General features: G+C 38.6%; 1 protein-coding gene across 3 annotated transcripts in view; it reads left to right on the forward strand.

Annotated features, from left to right (window-relative positions):
* kcnq1.1 (potassium voltage-gated channel, KQT-like subfamily, member 1.1) overlaps positions 1-21,950 on the forward strand; it is a 48,809-nt gene that overhangs the window by 25,468 nt on the left and 1,391 nt on the right. Inside the window, exons 6-17 of one of the 3 annotated variants that reach the window (XM_086294100.1) lie at positions 3,263-3,403; positions 8,129-8,239; positions 8,700-8,795; positions 8,986-9,102; positions 10,209-10,347; positions 12,521-12,547; positions 12,826-12,882; positions 15,118-15,247; positions 19,362-19,437; positions 21,327-21,421; positions 21,621-21,667; positions 21,779-21,840. In XM_086294100.1, coding sequence (XP_086150226.1) covers positions 3,263-3,403; positions 8,129-8,239; positions 8,700-8,795; positions 8,986-9,102; positions 10,209-10,347; positions 12,521-12,547; positions 12,826-12,882; positions 15,118-15,247; positions 19,362-19,437; positions 21,327-21,421; positions 21,621-21,667; positions 21,779-21,840 — 1,098 coding nt within the window. The remainder of the gene's footprint in view (positions 1-3,262; positions 3,404-8,128; positions 8,240-8,699; positions 8,796-8,985; positions 9,103-10,208; positions 10,348-12,520; positions 12,548-12,825; positions 12,883-15,117; positions 15,248-19,361; positions 19,438-21,326; positions 21,422-21,620; positions 21,668-21,778; positions 21,841-21,950) is intronic. The other 2 variants (XM_086294107.1, XM_086294108.1) reach the window with 2 other exon arrangements.

The raw sequence follows: 21,950 nt of genomic DNA on the forward strand, positions 1-21,950 counted from the left end.
TGTTTTATTTCTTGGGCCCCACAGTTTCTCCAGCAGCTAGAGTGATTAGAATAATGTTTACTTTGTGCAGGAGTAATAAAAAAGGAACATTCAGAGATCCAAGGATCAAAAGTGGTGCATTCTTTAAAAGAATGAATGCATCGGCCAGCTCAGCAATAACAAAGTGCCAGGACGACAACGGAAGACGACTAAAGTAGACGATCACAGTATTCTTTCCACCTTCACAACATCTGGCCAAAATGCCTTCATGACTGCACATTTTTATATCAAAAGTTTCTAACAAAGTGCAAACCGCTGGTTGCAATCCAAAAAAGGAAAGTCAAATTAGACTTCTAAAGGAAATTGACAAGATCTGGGGAAAAATAAATCCTTGGACAGATGAAACTAAGATTAACTGGTATCAGAATGATGGCAAGAGAAACAAATTGAGAAATAAGTGAACAGCTCAGAAGCTTATTACAAATCTGAAAGATATCACATCATCTGTCAAACATGGGTGAAGGTAATATTGCACAGGCATGTGTGGCTGTCAGTGGAACCAAGTCAGTGTTTATCAATGATGTAACTGGTGAAAGAAGCGCTTGCAAATGTTCTCTACTCAGCTAAATCCTGCAAATTGATTGTATGGCATGTGAGACTACAAATAGACAACAACCCAAAGAAAGCTGCAAAACTTTCTCAAGACAAAGAAATTCAACTGACAGGTGAGTCACCTGATCTCGACCGAACACAGCATGCTTTTCACTTACTGAAGGCAAAACTGAAAGCAGAGAGATCCACAAACAAATAGGAACTGAAGACTGCTGCAGTAAAGGCCCGACAGGGCATCTCAAGGGAGGAAACAGCATTTAGTGATGTTCATGGGTTTTAGACTTCAAGCCGTCATTCAAAGGATTTTCATCCGTGTACTGAAAACAATCACGAGATTTAAAATTACCCATGTTCATTTGACCAATTAGTTTTGAGCCCTGAAAATAGAAAACTGTGTATAAAAATGACAGTAATTTCTAAACAGTTAATGCAAATGTTTTGTTATGCCCCCTGAACTAAAGCTGAAAGACTGCACTTGAATCCCATCTTGATTGTTTGATTTAAAGTCCAGTGTGATGGTGTTCAGAGGGAAAACTACAAAAAAATGTGTCACTGTGGACCTAACTATAAATCGTGGCTTTCTTTGTCTTTCTTAATCCTTTTAATCATCTTGTAACTCCCCCACCCCCCAAATTTGCATAGAATACACCTACAGCACGCAAAACCATGTGGGACTTATTTCAGGTTTTCTCAATTTTCCAAACCCTGCTAGCTGAGAGTGACAAGCCTTCACTGATGTAGACCATTTAAGGGTTTCACTGCCCAATTCCACTCACACACTGGCTGGGCTGTTCCTAAATAGACTCTGAAAGGAGAGGATGAGTGTGAGACTGACTCTAGGAGAGGCCTGGCTAAATTCAGTCCTGATTGCAGGCATCAGAAGTCATCATGTGTAACATAGAGGGAGCTGTTCCATGAGAACCACACTCATCACATCCATGCTTTATTTTTGTTTCACCTCGCACTGCAGCCACTGTTGGTATAGTTCTCATATCTTCTGCTAAGGCTCTACACAACTCCAACAGCCGTGAGGGAAATACATTGTGTACTCTCACAACAGCCAGTGCAGTAGGGTTCAAGTTGCCATCAACCAGCTGGTCTCTGGTGTATTGTATATAATATATGTTCCTTTGTGAGTTTCTTGGTGTTATACAGAGCAGGAATATTTTGCTCCGCTAGACTCTCGCATAAACGCATGAAAGTGCAGCCCCCTCTGTGTTAACAGCTGGAGTTTTTAAAGTCAATGGAGTTTCATTCACTCCAATCAGTATCCAATCCTTGTGTTATAACGGCATTTACATACACACACAGTGGCATTCTAGTGCCTGTGGCTCTAAACACAATTTGCACAGTTGCTCCTGGCTGATACTGGCAGATGGGAGGCACACATCTCGTGAATGTGTTTGCCAGGTCACAGTGACAGCAACACATCTACTAAACCTCAGGTAGCAGCTCAAGGAAAATGTACCTGAATGCGTTAAAAGCTGTTATTTCCAAGAATCAAGTTGCTAGCAGTACGGATGACTTGAAGGTGTTATAGAGGCTCTGTCAGGTGTTTACTAGCAAAGGTCTGATGCCCAGAAACATTCCCAAAAACAATGTGTGATGAAATGAGGAAATGCAGGTGCAAATGTGGACTACTGGGAGATTGTAAGCACCGTTTGTTTAGAGCAATGTAAGGCTAGGATGCTTACATCTGCTGCTGCTTCTCTGTGTCGCAATCTCAGAGTGACAGTTTTGGGCTGAGACACGAATAAAATTTTCACTTATCAGGTAGCGCTCTGGCACTTTGAGTAGTTAAACCCAGTTTAAAATCACGTAGTAGGTGAGTGCACTTAGAGAGCTTTTTCACAAAGCAGTAGTCTAATTACACTCAGACAGGATGAGAGCCCCAAACCCAAGTAGACCTCCTGAGCAAAGTGTAGACAGTTGCTTATTGAATCTGCAACACGATGCTTTATATATATGATAAATACACTGGAAGACATCAGACGTCTGGGTTTCAAAGTAATTTATGATGATTTACCGCACATCTGAATTCAATCAACACCCCTGCGGTGATTACTGATTATTACTGAATTTACTTTCAGTTTAAACTCATTAGCACTTATGGCCCCTTTAAAACTCAAGACATTTTAGTGTTTGCTCCGGCCAAGAATACCATGAGCATTTTAATGGCTTTTCACTTGATCAAAAAAAAACAAAAAAAACCACTTATTCTGAATAGAGTCGCACAGTTTTGGTTGAGATAGAGCGTCATAATCAAATTTCAGATGGCAGTTTTCAAATAAGATCCCATCCAATAGATGTTCGATTGAAAGAACTGGTGCCGAAAATTAGCGGCAAAATGACAGGTTGCATGATTAAGAACAGCTTTGCATTCACTTTTGGTTATTGAATGACATAAGCCCGCACAGGCAGCAAAATGCTCCAATGGAAAAATTTAATCATCATATTTACCCAGCACTCTTACATGAATATTCACATCCATATGTCATGTTATTAGCAAACACAGCCACATCGAGCTACAGGCAGCTGACTGGTAAGCTAGCTGATGCATTTTGCCAGAAAGTATACATAAATTCACACCTCATATTACTTAATATTTTCTCTAACATGGTCACATGTCCGAGTTTGAAATATGTAATGTCTTTGTGCATGTGTATTTCAGGAGCTGATCACAACCTTATACATTGGCTTTTTGAGCCTGATCTTCTCGTCGTACTTTGTCTACCTGGCAGAGAAAGATGCTGTTGACAGCAGTGGCACCACTGGTTTTGGGAACTATGCTGATGCCCTGTGGTGGGGAGTGGTAAGCATTTGTATTACTTATAGTGTATGGCCATAAATCATTGTACACACATTTTTGGGACTCCTGGGACAAAAAGGGAAATGATAATGTCAATTGAAAAAATGAACTGTGAAAGCATATATATGGAGAGAGAGAGAGACTGGCGAGCAGTCATGTTGAAACAGGAAGGGGCCATCCCGTTCCCACAAATTTGTTAACAGTTGGAGCTAAGGGGCTGAGCCCAACTCTTAAAAAACAAAACCTACTTGAGCCAAGTGCACAGACTCATCACTCCAGAGAACACATCTGCACTGCTCTAGGTTCCAGTGGTGGTGTGCTTTACATCGCTGCATCCGACACTTAGAAGCTAAGGCTCAGACTAAGGCATGGATGCAGCTGCTCAGCCATGGAAACCCATTCCATGAAGCTCCCTCTACGCTCCGTTCTTGAGCTAAACGAAGTCCACATGAAGTTTAGAAGGTCTGTAGTAACTGCCTGCAGAAAGTTGGTGACCTCTATGCACTATGCACGTTCACTGACCTCGCTCTGTGATTTTACGTGGCCTACCACTTTGTGGCTCAGTTGCTGTTGTTGTTGACTGTAGTAGCAAGGAATTTTCATGACTATGACTATTACAGTACCATCCTGAAAATCACTGAGCTCCTGAGTGCGACCCACTCGCTCACAAATGTTTGTAAAAGAAGTCTGTATGTCTTGCTGCTTGATTTTATACACCTGTGGCCGTGCAAGTGATTGGAACACCTAGATTCAATAATTTAGATGGGTGAGTGAATACTTTTGGCAATATAGTGTATGACACACAAAAAAAGGAAAATTATAATAGTCTCTTTGTTGAGTCTTGGGATTTGGCAAGCAGTTATGATGGTTGAAGAAAGTCTCCAGAAAATGAAAGTAAGTTATTGAAATGTTCTCTAAAATGACAGAAACATGAGCAGAGTTTGCCTGGGGCTCTGAGGAAAATTCTGCTAAGGGGGCCCTCCTAATTTACCCATAAGCCATGCACGCTGTGTGAGATTGCCACACAGTCCCACCTGTCAGCACAGTGCAAACAATTTGCTCAATCTGTTCATCTACAATTGAGTATACTTATACAGAAAAGTATGAGATAAACAAACACGATTTTTTTCACACAGTATATTCTTTACAATCTCAAGATGACACATGAGAATGAAATGCTGCACGAATGACTTTTTGTTTTGTTGTTTTTGTTATCATTTCATATGCACAGCTAAGGAGAATTTATATTCTAATACTGAATCAATTGTAGTTGTCAGTCACTGGCTTTGCAAAGAGTTTCCTTTTTTACATGATCACTGTCGAGTTCAGGGTGCTTTTGTGGAGTGCAATCATACTCCTACATTGTATTTTCTGGACTGGCCCTTGCAGAGGCTGCTGCTGTAAAGCATATGTTTCATTTCACGAATGTGCATACGAAGCCATATGGTCACATATGAACACATGTGAAGTGTGAATTGCAGTTTCTAAGCCTTGTCACTTTAGTCAGCCACAAAGACAAAGAACCCAGCCATGGAAATGGTTAACAAGCAACACACAGACATACCAAGAGATGCTCTGTCCAGCTATGTTAGTAAGACAGACAGGCTAGAGGGATTTGCACTACAAGCAAGCACATCAACTTAATGTTAAGGTTATTTGCTGACATTTTTCTTTCTTTCTTTCTTTTTGGAGAAAAACTGGAGAAGCTATGTTATGGAATATTTCAAGCGCTCTTGGGGGCCCTCTGCTGTCCATGGAGCCCTAAGCAAACACTCAGTGTGCTTGTGACCTGATTCAAGCCAGCTCTGTGTGTGCATGTGTGTGTGGGGGGGGGGGGGGAGACCTACCAGATTCACCTGTGAATAAGTATCTTTTCGCTGATCTGTGTTATGAGTTATCCCAGTTTTAATCATGTTTGGGATTGTGGTATAAAACATAACCAGAGTGTTCACATCCCTATATGATTCTAACATTATCTCTATGAGTTCTATACTGAGAAACTATAACAGAAGTCATTAATATGAGAATGTCACTGCTTTGCTTTATGGTTCACTTTGCCCCATTATATGCCGTACAGTTCAATATTCAACCCTATGTCAAATTTAGTGATGCAGTTTAGCTGTTTTACAACTGAATAGGATTAAGGACATAAAGTATTCCTTATAATGTAATATATATTATATATAATGTCATAATATTTCCCAAATACAAGAAGATCTGCCAAAGACTTAGATAGACACTCATAAAACTGTGAATTAGCTAAAATACAGCAGCACTTTAGAACATTTGTTCGACTCCACAATGTCACTGAAAGATACATAAAAGGCCTGCTGTAGGACATATCTGGGCATGTAGTATTATCTGTCCGGATTATGATTTTTCCCAATGAGGATGAAATTGTAATGTTTGCATAGAACGTAAAGAACGTGTTTACTCATGTCTGATACACAAAGCCGTGTGAGCAAATAATCTGCACGGTTGCAAAAGCAGCAGCCGGCAGGTTATATCAGCAAGAGTCAGGCCCCAGTAGAGAGCCTTTCAACAGTCTGTCTAGCTGGTGTTGAGAGCACAGTGACCAGTATTTGTTCAAAGTAAGGTGTGCTTTAGATGTTTAAAATTAATTACAAAATATTTTGTCCTTACCTGAGGTGTCCTGGGGTCCTGGGCAACTGCCCAGCGCCCTTTAACTAGAACAGAAACCCGTGTAAAATGTTAGTGAAATTATCCTTAGAAATAACTGTCAAAGTGAAATGATCCGAAACAATTCAATTATGATTGTCTTCTGAATTCTGAGATTTGACATTTCTATCCCGGCACAAATAAGATTTTGCAGAAAACCATGACTTGTTGTAAGCTGCTTTTTACCAAGTGAAAGGTCAAATATAGACTGTTTTATCTGTACTACTGATGTTACAGTAGGAGTTGTGTGAAGCCCCTTGGGCAAATCCAGTGGGCTGCTAATACAAACAGCAAAACAAATAGTGCAGAAAACACGGGATGAAAATTTATTTTCAGACAATAAGTCACCACCCACTCGGCCTCATGGAAACTTCAGGGACTCTGATATTAAAAAATGCACGCACACACACATTCTCACACATACACAGCAAAGTCAATAACTTGTCTCAGTATGAAATGAAAGTTGTTGTTGTACACATTAGATCCCATGATTTATTTTTTTTTAAATCTGATTTGGGTCTGCTGTCACACACGCTGAGAGTCAGTTTGAGGTATTTCAGCACATGAAGATGTTATTAAGAGTCCAAGAGGTGAAAAGATCAGAGTTGTAGTTGGAGGATTGGGAAATCAAGGGTCTAATGCACTAAAGACTCAAAGCAGAGAAAGTATTTGGTCAAGTAAAGTCAATAGATAATTGTGGGTTCAGCTGTGGATGTGATGATACAGTTTTTAAACTGTTTGCTAGCAGTACTTTCACTGTTTTTTTGCAACCACACTAGCAAAATGTCTGTACTCTAAAACGACTACTACTGTTTTTGGATCAAGTCAGTGTTGGATACTTTAATGATTTTCTGTACAAATCTAATAACCCCTGTCAGTACCAAGTCATTAGCCCAAACTATCAAGTTAATGCTAATGCTAATGCTAAAGTAAGCTCTGAGCACATGCATGGAAATAGATGTGCAATGAGTAACTCGGTCGATTAGAAAGATTAGAATTTATTAGATTAGATTAGAAAGTGTTGCCCTGGTGCCTGTGTGCCTGAGCTATCCACTCTAATTGGTAGTGTTTAGAGTGTTTATAGCAGTTTGTAGCCTAAGCTTTTTAGGGTTACTTTACACATTGTTCTTTAAAACTTTAGCAGTGTTAAATATTAGCACTCCAGCCTTGATAACACTATGTATATATGTGATAGAAAATAAGGAAAAGCATAATAGGTCCCCTTTAATGATAGGGTAGTGGTTAGAATTAGGGATGCAGTGATAATAAGTCTCCAGAAAGTGCATACAAGTTATAATACTATCCACTGAAATGACTGGAATATGAGCATTGCAGTTTCACAAGAGACATCTGGAGCTCAGCTGTGTTTCCAAAAAAAGTATTATTAGCAGCCTAGTTACTGAAGAGCGAGGAAAAGACGGTATCAAATTGGTATTTGAGTCAGCAGATACTCAAGAGTGTGGTATCAGCAACTGCTCTAGCCTATCTGCAGGGACCACGGATGTACTACTGACTTTGATGATCCCCAGATTTTTCAATCAGTGATGATGATATGTAGTAATGGCGGCCATGTCTCAGGGGACCAGTGGTGTCCTTAAGCAAAATATATGAACCCCAAAATCCAGCTGTGTGTCCAATATAAATACAGAACATAGCACAAAGCAGTTTGTGATACAAACAAACAAAAACAAACAAACAACCTTTATTTGTCACATACACAATTATACAGAGTACAACATGTAGTGAAATTCTTGTGTCCGAGCTGCAGACAGTCTGCAGACATAGTCGCGCCATTCCAGGACTTGGTTTTTAGCATGGGGGGTCTAGCCAGGACCTTTACTGGATACCGGGTGGGAATCGAACTTGTGACTCCCGCTCCGAAGGTGTGTAGTTCCCATTTAACTTTTCATCTAGTGCCTCAGGTAATTATTTAAGCTGTCCTATACTTTGGTTTATTAAAAACACATACCCTAGCTGTATATTTTGATGAACGCTAATTATAAAATGCTACTGTCGTCATTATCTTGTCTGTGTTTTTTTTCCCTTTAGGTCACAGTGACAACTATTGGCTATGGAGACAAAGTGCCACAAACCTGGATTGGAAAGACTATTGCTTCCTGTTTCTCAGTCTTTGCCATTTCATTCTTTGCCCTGCCTGCAGTAAGTGCAGTGAGAAATTTCCATCTAACCATATCATTGAGTTGTGCCGTGAGGATTACAGAACAGCAGTGACTTTGCTGAGAAACATAGTAAGTCAGTGAACCCAGTAAAACTGGGTGAAAAATTGGATTAGACAAGTATAGTTTTCCTCATCACTTTTTATATTACCCTTGGTTCAATATTCATAATAAGGTTTATGAAATGTCTCAAATACTTAGAGCCCCAATTATTTACGTTTAGTTCAAGAAATAAAAACGCTTAATCTCCCCATTTAAATCTGCTAATTCCGTGTTTATGAAGGTTAATGGGAAAAAATAAATTATTCTCAACCGAATAGAATCATGAAGGATCTCTCTTTGTTTCTTCCTTCTTTCTCTATCTTTCAGATCGTGCAGCTGCCTGAAAGTGTGTGGTTAAAACTGAATAATGAGAAAAAACTCTGCTATGCTGTTCTTCACAGGGAATCTTGGGCTCAGGCTTCGCCCTGAAGGTGCAGCAGAAGCAAAGACAAAAACACTTCAACCGACAGATCCCTGCAGCTGCCTGTCTCATTCAGGTATTTGACCAAGAAAATACTCCCAACAGTAGCTCAGTACAGCCGGGGGATTATGCTGTCTCAGAGCTACAGTCTTATTATGGAGACCATCCTTTCATGTAACCTTTTCTTTCTTTTCTTATATGGCAGACATGTTGGCATGAAATTTGTCCTGTCCAACCAACGTATTGCTATTTTTATGCCCCTCCAGACATCGTGGAGATGTTTTGCGGTGGAGAACTTTGATTCTGCCACATTCAAGATGTTTTTGAGAAAAAGATCAAACATCCCTGCCTCTTCTCTATCCACCCCCAAGCCCAAGAAATCGGTTAGTAATCATTTTATAGATTTCTCTGTAACTGCTTCATACACCCGGTTTCCCGTTTATTAGACACAGGCAAAGTGCAACTAATGTAGTCTGAAGCAACACCCCTGCAATACTGTAAATCCTAAATTTACAAAGGTTTCCATGAAGGTTTATGTAGGCTGTTTTTGTTTTTCAGTTATTATGTGCTCACTGTCAAGGCTGTAGTCTGCTGTGCTGCATTGTGTTGCTTTATACTGCAACTTGTTTCTGATGTTTAGACTGCACTCAATGATGCAAATCTGATATCTGATATCGATGCAAAAATACTGGAAACACCATAGTTCTTATGAGAGAGGTCAGTCTTTTCCGACTAGTAATGGCTAACAAATAATAGTAATAATAGAAAAAAATAATAGAAACAAATAAACAGAATTATTGTAAATAATTTCATAAATTAATGTCAGATTGGGTTTCAACCCCCTCACTCACTCTCTACTATCAGACAGGCTTAATCAACTAGTTAGATTTAAGAAAATCATCCATTACTGTAGCATAACAGAATCACAAGACTGGATATCAGATTTTGAAAAGATACACATAAAAACAAACAAGAAACGCCTGACAAGGGGAAAAAAGTCAGCAAGTAAGACAGCCAGAGGCAATTTAATAATGATATTGATTATTCAGCATCTTTGCAACCAACCATACATCTACTAATGCATCTGTTTTTAAATGTTGCTTATGTGCAGTCAGTAACAGTGTTTATTTTGGCCCTCTTTTTAGACTCTGATCCTCCTACTGTATTTCCATGTAATTATCATCAACAGAAATGATAAATTATTTAAATGCTTGACAGCTCCACACTTTTTAAAACAGAGAGTGGCAGTAGAGAAAGGTAGGCAGATTATGAAGATCATTACATCACGTAATTTGGCGACTGATATGCCTTTATGTTTACGAAGGTTTGTTGGCTGCTAAATCTAATTCCGTTTGACAGTTGAGACTTTGGCTGCAAAATCAAAATGTAACTCCAAATGTTTTTCCCACATGGTGAACACGGTTACCTTTTTGTGTCACTCAAGTTGCAGCCAAACACTTCATTGAGCTGTTTGCATTTTCTCGAACAGGTGAAGTTGAGGAAGAAGTTGAAGAGCAGTGACAAGGATAATGGTCCAACTTCCCCCACAGTTCCGAGCATCACCTTCGACTCTGTGTTTGACAGCGGGAGGGAGATGAGTTCAGATGTTTACAGCACTGTTGGCACAGGTACTAAAACCTATTGAAAGAGTGAAGAACAGTTTCTAGAAGAAAACAGACTGATGTTTGTTGCAAGTGTGTAGATATATGGAGTGGTGCCTGTTCTTTCCTTCAAATCAGAATCAATACTCACAGCATCACTTAATGAGTAAAGATTTCATTAGCGCTGCTCAGGTGTCAAACCAAAAATTCTTTCATGATACAGAAAATAGAGAATGTTGAATTTAAACTGCAGATATAAGGCTGTCCACAGCAGGTGAAGAGGACAAAGTCCAAACATTAAAAATAGATGAGCGCATTGCAGGAATATAACGTGAGGTTGCATTGATGAGTATGAACTGCAAGGGTCCTCTGCTGAACTTGTAAAAATCTGCACAACAAACAGTGCTGCTGATTCAATGATGAAGAACTAGGAGTCAAATAAAGAAGGTATTCAAATCAATACTGCATCCTGTCAGTGTCACTTAAGATTATGTTGTGTACTCCAACTACTTTGATGAGTTCACTTTAAATACTTCAAATCAAACCTTTTCTAATAGCTCAGGAGTAGTGCCACCAGCAGGTCAAAGTTTTCCCTTTTCCTTTTCACTGACACTGAATGACTTTTTTACATGATTTTACTTTAATGTATAAATGATAGAAATGTTCCTGAAAACAGCCTGAATCACGAGCTAGACAGTACAATGAAACACTGTCCTTGCATTAGTATTTAAGAGCCATTTGAAACTACTCAACACATCTAACATTAGTCAAATTGAACTAAATGTATTGTGGAGCATGTGGAGCATGCACACTGCATAGCATTGCACAGACACAATTTAATATGCAATTAGATTGTGGCCAACTTTAGCAATCAGCAGTCACCTTAAACCCTTTAATGTTAACGCTCCCATTCTTGTGGTCAGTGTAGTCACAGATTTTCTCATTCAAGGGACTATGTGGCCTTTTAAAGCCTACATACAAACAAATCAGAATGTGAGTTACTTTTCCAAAATATCATATGCCCCACTTTCTAACTTCCTGGTTTACAACATCCTGTCATGGAGAGTGGGGGCTGCAGCCTTTTGGGGCTGAGAATATTTGAGCTGTTCTCATCAAAAAACAAGCTGTGGAACTTTTGCTGAAGTAACATATACTGACTAATTCAATATCATCCTTGAAAATGCCTCTTTCATTTTTTTCCCCCTGTCAGTTCATTTTCCATGTTCATTCATTTCTCTCAGAGTGTATTCCCTAATGTTGTTCTGCTCACCGAGTAGCCTATTTTATACCTTTTCAAAAGATCATCATTATTACTCCTCTCACTGCTGTATGAAGGACATTAATGGATAGCCTGATCTAGTAGACTGACCAACCAAGACACAGGAGAGGATCATCTGTTTACTTTTTCAAGAAGATAAATATGGATAGTTTTAGCACATCCATAATATATAAACATCTAATTGGATGCTACTCTTTTCAGGCCCTCATTATATAACCTCTTTCTTTAACACAATCTGGTAATGTGAAAAGCTGCTTACATGGGTGACTGCAGCACCACCAACACAACAGTGCCAATGGTTTTGCTTTGCACTCACTTCTCAGTACAAGGGGAGAATTTAATTTGCACCATTGTACGGTTCTATGCATGTCTGTGCACTTCACGATCTCTGATGCTACAGGTCTACTGCACATCTTACATTTACAGCATGGTGCTTTTAACACGTCCATTTTTTACTAAGTTGCTACATTGCCATCTGTTGTATGCTTGGGGTGAGGGGATGCAGGCACTGATGCTGGCTCAAGTGCTTAGCTCCTTACAGAGTTGTCAGCTTACACTAAAAGCGTATCCTGTCTTCTGCATTGAACAATTTCATCCCTGCGTTAACCTTGTTGGTTATCTCTGCTGTGTGGGCATTTATTCCTCATAATTCTGTTCACTGGGTATGTGGTTACATAAAATAGATACAAGTCATTATAATTTTGATTGCAAGAGTGGAAAAACTGAAGGAAAGTAATTTTCCATCAGTGTTTTTCAGTTCATAATAAACGGAACTATCAGGTGTATTGCAGATGTGGTATTTCTTTTTACATTTTAAGTCTTTCTGCCTCTTTTTAATTCTCATTGTGCTTCTTCCATTCAACTTAACTGCCTACTTCCTTGCTTGTGTCTTTTTTCTCTTTGTGTTTATGCCTGATTTAGCAGGACTCTACACTCTGGGAGGATGTGGTGAGCTGCATGTTAGTGTCCACATCCTGGTCACGTCCTCTGCGCACTCGCTATCCTCTCCTAATGCTTGTTTTTAACAGCCCATCAAGTCACTTTTTGTCATTGTCAAGTTTTATAACAGCATGCTTTCTTAGTCAGGCACCCATGAGGTAATGAAATGTTGTGTTGTTTTCTTAATGACTAATGACTATGAAAAAGGATTCCAAGTGCCACATTCATTTTTCAGGATAATTAAAGTTAATAATTTATGCTTGTGTTTTCCATCATGTATTCTTCAGATCGCCAGCAGTCCTGGACATCTTTGTCCTCTCTTCAGTTCAGCTCACCACCTCCAGGTAACTTCAGAGCTTAATGTTGTTTTTATGTTACTTTGTTTGCCTTGAAGATACAGTCTGGCGTTCATATAAAAGGTGCACATGGCCAAAGAGATGGCACTCATGAGGTTGTGGATTATTGTTTTGGAGCCTTGAGTTTAGTATTCTGACCTTCGCCATCTTTACTGCTGCTTTCTTGTTAGATTGATGTTAATTATGACCACCAAAAAAAAAAGGTTGTGAACAAAATGGACACCTGAGAAAATACACAGCCTACAGAATAGTCGATTCATGGCACCTTCCTGTCTCTCAAAGTGTCCAGGCCCCTAATAATGCAAATAATGCTAATGACTTAACAATTTAAACCCCTCTACAAATGTCATAAGAAGGAAAATTAGCTAGTGAGGTTTTGTGGTCCTACAACTGCTAACCACGTGATGTTAAGTGGTCCACCATTTTTGATGTGTGACTATGTATAATCAATTCAGCAAGACCTCAGTCACGATGCCCTAGAGACGGTGCACAATAATCTGGCAAGGGAAAAATATGTATTACCAAATAGATCTTGGAGGTTCCTAGCTGTTGCTAGGTCGCAAAGAAGATGCCTGTATGTGATTGCTTTGGTTCCTAACTCCAGTTGCCCACAGTTCGTAGGAAACATGGCAAGTTGTCTGAGACTGCAAACATTTGCCAACTACTCTTCAAATGGGGATGAAACTATAAAAGTGTGACACAAGTGAGGCACAACTCTTACTTTGAAGGGAAATGCCCTCAATTTCCAGTTTGTGTCGAGTTTGTGTTGCACTTTTATAAGTTTTCTTATAAAAGCGAAGGTTTATAGAAAAAATTAGTATCTTTGATGTAAAAGCTGCAGCAATCTTCAACCACACCAAGGAGGTTTTTGGTGCAGCACCTTCTTTATGACCAACTTCACCCAGTGGCATGAAAGCAGCTTCCAGGAACCACTCATCAACTGGATTACACATTTTTCCCTTGTGGTTCCCTTATGATGGAGGAGGCCAACGGTGTGCATATGATGTCATTTGAGAATCCTCTGTAGAGATTGAAGCCTTTTCCCAGAAGAAAAAAATGCATATTTCTGTTGTAAAGTTAGAAATTTGAACATGGATGTCTATTAAGAACTTTTGAAATCGACTTCAAGTGGTCATTCCAGGAACTGCAGATTTTTGGCACTGGGGTGCTGGCTTAATTTTTCAGTTTTAGTTGCAACAAGTTTTGGTTTCATCATGTGTGATGTTACATACAGTTTGAAGTGTTGTTGCCAAGAGGACTAAAGGTCTGATGTGTTTAGATGATATGCAAAGTAATGTTTGGCATTTCATCTAAAAAGCTGCCCAGCAGGGAGTTAAAACATTTTCCTGCATTCTGTTATTGAGAAATATCAGTGTGCTGGTCAGGGCAAGTCTTGTCACCAGATGACGACACCACTTAAGATCATTTGATTTACAGTGCATTTCAAGCAGTGCCATTTAACACCTTTTTTTTTTTTTTTTTTTATTTCACACATCAAAATCATGAACCTGTTGTGTCATACGTCTCTTAATGGTGCAGTTTCAAAACACTCCAGCGGCAGATTTGGATAATTGAGGGGTTACATTTTGTCTTTCATTTTTTTTAAATTAAATTTTACCATTTTAAAAGACACAAAAAAGTCTCTTTATCCAAGTTTATGTGGCAAAGAACAGAAAGTGCCACCCTGCTGGCATGTTGCATTTGAGAACATCTACAAAAAAAAAGAAAAACCCATCTGTGTCTATCCAAACGGAGTTGTTTCCTCTCTTCCCTGTTTTTGCAAGATGACTGTAGCTGTAAATTCAGATCTCTTTTCCCATCTAAATACAGCACTTTTATAATCCTAAACAGAGCTCTGGAGAGTCAAGATCCCAGGTCACATGAGGCCTAATTTTCCCACAGTTCACAAGCCCTCACTAAATCACTAGCGATTCTGAAAGCTACCATAGGAATGTCTTTTTCCCCCCTTTCCACTGTCTTCAGATAATGTTACTTTTAATGCAACATATGGGCATATTTTTGTTGTTGGTTATATCAGCATACACAACATTAGTGCATTAAGAGAAATTAGAATACATTTAAATGTGTAAGTAAGTGTAAATCGCAAAACCTGTTTGAACAGGATGTACACAGCGAAACTTTATCTGCAGTGTCACTGCAGACACATATTAATAGCTAAAGTCTAATGAGTGTGTTTCTGGGTGTCTGTGGGTGAACGTGCAGTGAAAAGAAGCCCTGGCCTTTTAGAAGTCCACTCGCCCAGCGCGCTCCAGAGGAACTGCAGCTTTGCAGACGACATGGAGCTGGAGCCAGAGAGAGAGAATGAACTGGCCCCAGCCTCCTCAGTGTCACAGTGAGTTTACCACCATAGGATTCTGTGTTTATGTGTACGTTCGTTTTAATGACCATGACAGGGAAGGTTTTTATGCATTTTGTTTTAGGGTTGTTGTTTTTTTCCCGCTATTTGTAATTAACCTTTGAAATATGCCAAACCCCAGAGGGCTCGTGTCTCTACTGTGTAATGAGTGTGTATCAGGAAAAAAAAATCACTTGCATTTGCCGAGGCACTTGCACAGCTAGAGACTGAGAGTGATATGAGGAAATGAGTGTTAAGTAACTGCAGTGCAATGTGAGTGCACAGTAAGTGAAACAAATGGAGCGACAGTTTTGACCCGTGGGACTTCTTTCTAAACGGAGGAGTAATGATGCAGAGTGGGAAATGCATGCAGCAGCGTTGTTGGCAAAGATCACTCTGTGCTCTGCTGACTTCAAAATACGTAACCAGCTGTTCTCATAGAGCAGCGCCACATCAAATCCCATGCTGCATTGTGCCATTATAAGATACTACTCTTTGTGTTATCCATGACGAGACAACACCAAAAATATGAGAGAAAAAAAACCCTTGAAGAATGTGTTTCTCTTCACCAGGTTTGTCTTTGATTACACGCTTTGTTACATATTTAACACCAATTTGTCAGTTTTATTTTATTTATAAGACCGGAGAATAGCTCAGTTTAGTCATTGGTACAAATCGTGGTGTATAGATTCTCGCTATGGAATACTTCCCAGGAGTCATATTTCTGCAGCTGCCAGTTCTGACTTTGCAGTGCTATGTTTTGGCAAATTGATAATAATCGAGGTACTAGACTTTCAACAAAACTGCCAAACATTTGTCCCAAACAAACGAAAATTACACACCCAGTTACCCAGAAGACGGAGCTTTTAAAGTCATAATAAAAGAAAAAAAGTGTGTGAGGCAAAAATGTAAAGCTCAATAGAAACTTTTTTGAAAATCTTTTTCACATTGCATTTTTGTTTATACCAATCACATGAAGCATTTGGAACAGGGGCGATTCTAGGATCAGAGCTTTGGGGGTGCTGAGCACCCAGAGAGCTGCCCAGCCAAGCAAGATAAACTGTACTCGTCACGATGAGACTTCTTCCCTGTCTCTGTCAGTCCCTGCATCCTTAAATGTCTCCAGTTGTCCTGAGTCCTCTCTGACTGTCTCCTTGGTGCATTTAACCCCTGTTCCTCCCTGTCCTCGTCCTCTGTTGTCTTTGTTTCCGTTATCAGTCATCATAATTTTACCATCTCTGTGCAAGTCTGCAAATTTCTTTATTAAATCATAAGATTCTTAAATTCATCAAGTCTCTCTGTGCCTGGGTCCTCGTCACAAAACATGACATCACTGTTTTGTATATTTTAACACAATTGAATCCCCACATTTGTAAAAGAAAAGAAAAACCACTTTTTTAAAGTCTGTAACAAAACCATCAAATCAGATAAAGGTTATTTAAATGCTGCAAATAAAGAATGGATTGGAATAAAAAAAAAAACAACGTTTTAATATCAGTCATTTTCGACATTTCAGCATAAAAATGTCGACAGTACAAAAAGCGGGGTTCATGTGCCTTTAGACCTTTCAAAAAAGCCACAAAAAGCACTCGAGGAATGTTCAACAACCATTATTTGCTTGGGTTTCATATTTTTTAAAGTACAAATTTCTATGATGAAGACAGACTCTGTGGGCTACATTATTGATCACTACTACTAATAAATATAAGGCAGGGGTTTGAAGATACACAAAGTGTAGATTTCAGCTGTTTTTGGAAGTCTTCTCTCTGAGTTCATTACATACCTCGCAGAAGCAGACAGCAGCAAAATGAGTTTTTCCAAAGTTAAAGAATTGCATGTATTATTGCATGTAACCCACCTGTATTTACTTATATGTTATATTATCAATTATTCTCAATGTAGAGACACAGTCAGTCAGAATCCATGTCACCTTAAAAATTTTTATGGATGTTTGCCCCTATTTGAAAAGTCTCCTCATAACTCATAGTGATAATAAAACCATTGGTACAATACTGATCGTAAGAGTAACTTTTTGAACTGTCAAAGCATGACAGCTAATAATAATGAATTATTCATATCAACACTTTACCGAGTTCTTTTGATTCCTCAGAGGCATCCGATGGAAGACAAAACACTGCTCAGTAGACCATTCTAAAAGAATATATGGCACTAATAGTAATCAAAATGCCTTTACTGCATTAAATAGCACATTTAGGTGCTATTTAAATAGCACTGTATATATTAAATAGCACAATCAAGTATCCCCTAACGGCTCCAAAGACATCCTTCTAATCTTGCTAAGGCTTTAATCCGTGGGATTTCATTCCACTTATCAAATTTAGGGTTGCAGGTGGGATTGGAGCCTATCCCAGCTATCATAGGGCAAAAGGCAGAGTACACTCTGGACAGGTCACCAGTCCATCTACAGGGCTGCCGCAGAGAGAGACAGACAATCATTCATTCTCACAATCATGGCTAATAGGGAATTTAGAAATTCCAATCAACCTAAACCACACGTCTTTGAGAGATGTGATGTACTCAGAAAGAACCTACACATGCATGAGGAGAACATGCAAACGCCACACAGAAACACTCCAGTCAGCTGGTGGATTTGAATTCTGATGTTGACTTAAAAAACTGCCCAACATGTTGCCTGGTGACTCCAGTGGAGTAAAGATCAAAACTTTTGCATCTGCAACACACATATATATGCAGACTAAATGATTGATGTACTCAGACCATGATAATGATCAACATTAATAAAGTTCACTGATGGCTGTTACTACAAAAAAATGAGAGTGAAAAATATGCTTACTCACTTCCTTCAAGCCCTGTAGAATCTCACTTCTCAACACATCAGGTACTTATTTTGAAGCACTGAATATCTAATGTCACCAGGACATTAAAAACTGCATTTATAAAATCACCCATTAAATCTGATAAAAGAAATGAAAAAAATGTTTGCTGACTTTCCCCAAACAGGATTTAAAAAATCTTTTTCCTTTGGGTGCGTTAAGCGTCATGTTTGTCTCGAACCACTAATGTAGCTGACTATTCGTTAAGATCTCTGTTGAACATAAAATGATCATAGTGACTTTGGTTTCTACTGAGGAATACGTAGTCCAGCACATAATCCCCTTTAAATCTGTACAGAGTTAATTACTAAGCTTGCTAATAGGTAGACTTGGATGCTTTAGATAGAGCAAGGCTAAGCTCCTCTTTTTATTCTTTGTGCTACGTAAAACAAACTGTCTCTTAATTCCAGTCTTAGATCTCCTCTTTTTAAGTTTAATAAGCTCCATTTCCAAAATATTTAACAATTTCTTTAAGGATTATAACCTTACAGATCCCTAGGATGTTCACATCACAGTGTTCATTGATGGTAGATGAAAATATTAAAGAAACATCTTTGATATTCAAATGCTTCCTTTTTTTCTGAAGAAGTCACAATTTGCCATTAGAGCTAAAAGAAATTTGTCTCACTGCCTGGCTTCTGCTTATATCACTACCACATAATCCTTTTATGATGTAAAATGGATTCTATAATAGTTCAGGAACACATTATTGACGTTTCATAGTGCTAATTTGACAAAATGTTATGAAAGCTGTATGTGAAAATCAGCCCATTGCATTGCCTCTGAAAAGTCCATTATGAGACTCTCACCTACCTTGTTATACACCGGACTTAACAAAGAACTCGCTGCGCTCCCACCTCACATACTCGCTCACTGCTTTTCCAGGGTAATGAGCCTGTTAAGTAATACCTATTTAATAATTCCCACAACATAATAATGGAGGCTAAATGCCCGACAATCACTCTAAGCTTTGTGCTAATGATTTTTCGAGAAATGTGCAGACCTTGAAAATTACCCGCCTTTGTTCTTTCTGTAACTCACCTTCATCACATTCAAAGGAAGACAAGTAATAGAGGAGAGGCTTTTGATGTAGATGGAGCAGTAATAATGAAACTTAATATTTTTGCCTATACTGATAAGAGTTCAGGTATGAAGGTTAATGTCTGCCACATTCATTCAATTCAGTGAAAGAAGGGGTGTAAACAAGTGTAACAGGTTGAAGTCGACCAACCTTGATGCAAATGTGTTTTTCACAGACTCACAGAGTCTCACCGAAAAGCCATCCGGGTGATCCAGAGAATGCGTTATTTTGTGGCCAAGAGAAATTTCCAGGTAATTATTACAATTTTTTTTAATAGCAAAAAAGAATAATATTCACACATTGGGAAATAATTGATGTTTATGTGCTCTACTTAAAATTGCGTAACCTATCTGCATACTCTGAACACCTGCTAACAGCTTGGTTTCACTAAGCAGTATTTATTCATTTCTAACATTTCAGTAGTTATTAACTAAGTACTGTACTGTTATTTACTGTCACACTGTCACTGTGCAAACATCAAACACAACAAAAGAGATTGGGGAGCAACAATAATACACTTTGCTCCAGGGTCACAGCAAGCAGTGGTTCAGCTGAGTTTGCAAATGAGCAGTGGTTCAGCTGAGTTTGCAGATCAGCAGCATCATTATAGTAATAGGTTTTTGAATTGGATGTGGAAAAAAGATGAGTACATCTGGATATGAGTCCTATACTGTATGTTTTTTTTTCTTTTAGATGATGTTAGTAACGCTTTTATGACTTCTCTAATTCTAATCAAAAGCTCAAGCCATGAAACGCTAGCTGTGCCACAAGAAAAAGCTTGTATTGGATTGTTTCTAATGAACAAAAACTGAAGAGACAATCTCAGGATTTTTTTTATTCTGTTTCGGTTGTAAGTTAATGTGGCAGCTATGGCATTTTTGCTTTGCTTTCAAGTATAAAAAAAATTAATTCCACTTCACTTTATGTCCAGCTAACCTCTGTTCAGTGGTTTGTTTGTTTTTTGTTTTTGTACAGGCTTTGTTCTTTATCAGTCAGTCACAATAACATTTCCATGATATTAAATTAATAAAAATTACTGTGTATACAGGATTTACTTTATATCTGGTTTCTAAACCTCACCAAACATCTGTGGAAGAGAAGGAGCACTCTCTTTCTGTTCTAAACTTTTACATTTTGGGGCATAATTTAAAAAAAAATCGTCTGGGCCTTACCAGATCTTTAAATGATTCGAATTTATATTCGAATCATTTAAAGATTCGAAAAGGGGGGAAAAGTGTGACATACCAAACTTTATGATTATTTATTTAACAAAGAACCAAGCCAAAGAAGAAGCCGCGGATGAGAAACTAAGTATACCTCATGATTCAGTACGCTGTAGAACCACCTTCAGCAGCAATAACTTGAAGTAATTGTTTTCTACATGACTTATCAGTCTCTCATGTCATTGTGGGGGAACTTTACAGCATTTTTTACGTCTTTACAACATTTGCAGGCATTCATTCATGCACAGCTCTCTTAAGGCCCCTTTTTTTCTCTGCAATTTCTCTGAGCATTGCACAGCCTGACCTTGGAGTGAATTTGCTGACATGTCCATTCATAGTAACTCTAGAAATTATTTTGTATGTTGTCCATGTGTGAATAATCTTTCTCCCTGTGGAACGATGGACTTAAAATTGTTTTAAAGTGGCCTTGTAACACTTCCCAGATTAATGAGCAGCAACAATTACTTATCTAAGATAAGATCGTTGCAATGGTCTTTCCTCGCTGGCTTCGTATTAACACACTGCTGAATGCTCCAGGGCAGTCATCAAACTTGCTGATGAGCAATAAGACTAGTGCACTAATGTTACCCTTTTAGTTTCTATGAAAGCAGTAAGTGTGTACTTAGATTTTCACACACTGTCTCCTGAATTTTGGCTTAGTTTTTGTTAAAGAAATAATAACAAACATGTCATGTCATGTGTTGTTGTTCACCCGAGACTTGACTTAACTAATTTATTATTTCTATGCCATGAGTAAAACCTTTCTTTTTTTACATAAGTTTCTTTGACAGAATAATTTTCTAAAGAATATCCAGTTTCTGGCATGTAAAGACATTCGTACGGGTTTGATCCTGACAAGACATTTGTAATAAAAGAGATGACGTTTTGATTAAACAATCTGAAACTCTCTGTTGTAGCAAGCTCGTAAACCGTATGATGTGCGAGATGTGATTGAACAGTACTCCCAGGGTCACCTCAATCTCATGGTGCGCATCAAGGAGCTTCAGAGACGGTAAATGGTTTAAATAAGATGAGCTTCATGTGAATTATATCCCCTGAGTACAGCATGGATATATGTGTACAATACTGTCAAAGGCAAAGAGATAAATTTTTAAAAAAAAAAGAATGGAGAAGATCTAGGAAGATGAAAGGGGAAGTAGAGAGAGTGTGTAAATATTCCTCTAACTTAAGGCTCCCATTGTTTCCCCCAGACTGGACCAGTCTTTAGGGAAGATAACTTTGTTCCAGACAGGTTCAGGTAATGAATCACTCCACTGACTTCTCGAAATACATTACAGCAGCTATGGTACAAACCACAGACCTAATCCTTCTGTCTTGTTATTTACTTGACTGTTGTCTGCCTCTGAAGACCGAGCCAAAGACAAAGGCAACAACTCTATCGGATCCAGACTCAACAGGATGGAGGACAAGGTGGGATTTGTGCAACCTCAGTGGAAAAATACAGTAACACTCACAAGCCTTGTAGAGTTTGAGATTCTTTCTTTTCTTTGTACAAGAGAAAAGTCAAATATTTAATTCCG

Source organism: Aulonocara sp. 'chitande type north' Nkhata Bay, linkage group LG1 (genome assembly GCF_057382095.1).
Source record: "Aulonocara sp. 'chitande type north' Nkhata Bay isolate Kocher_YH1m ecotype deep benthic linkage group LG1, A_spYH_male_GT1.1, whole genome shotgun sequence".
Classification (NCBI taxonomy): Eukaryota; Metazoa; Chordata; class Actinopteri; order Cichliformes; family Cichlidae; genus Aulonocara; species Aulonocara sp. 'chitande type north' Nkhata Bay.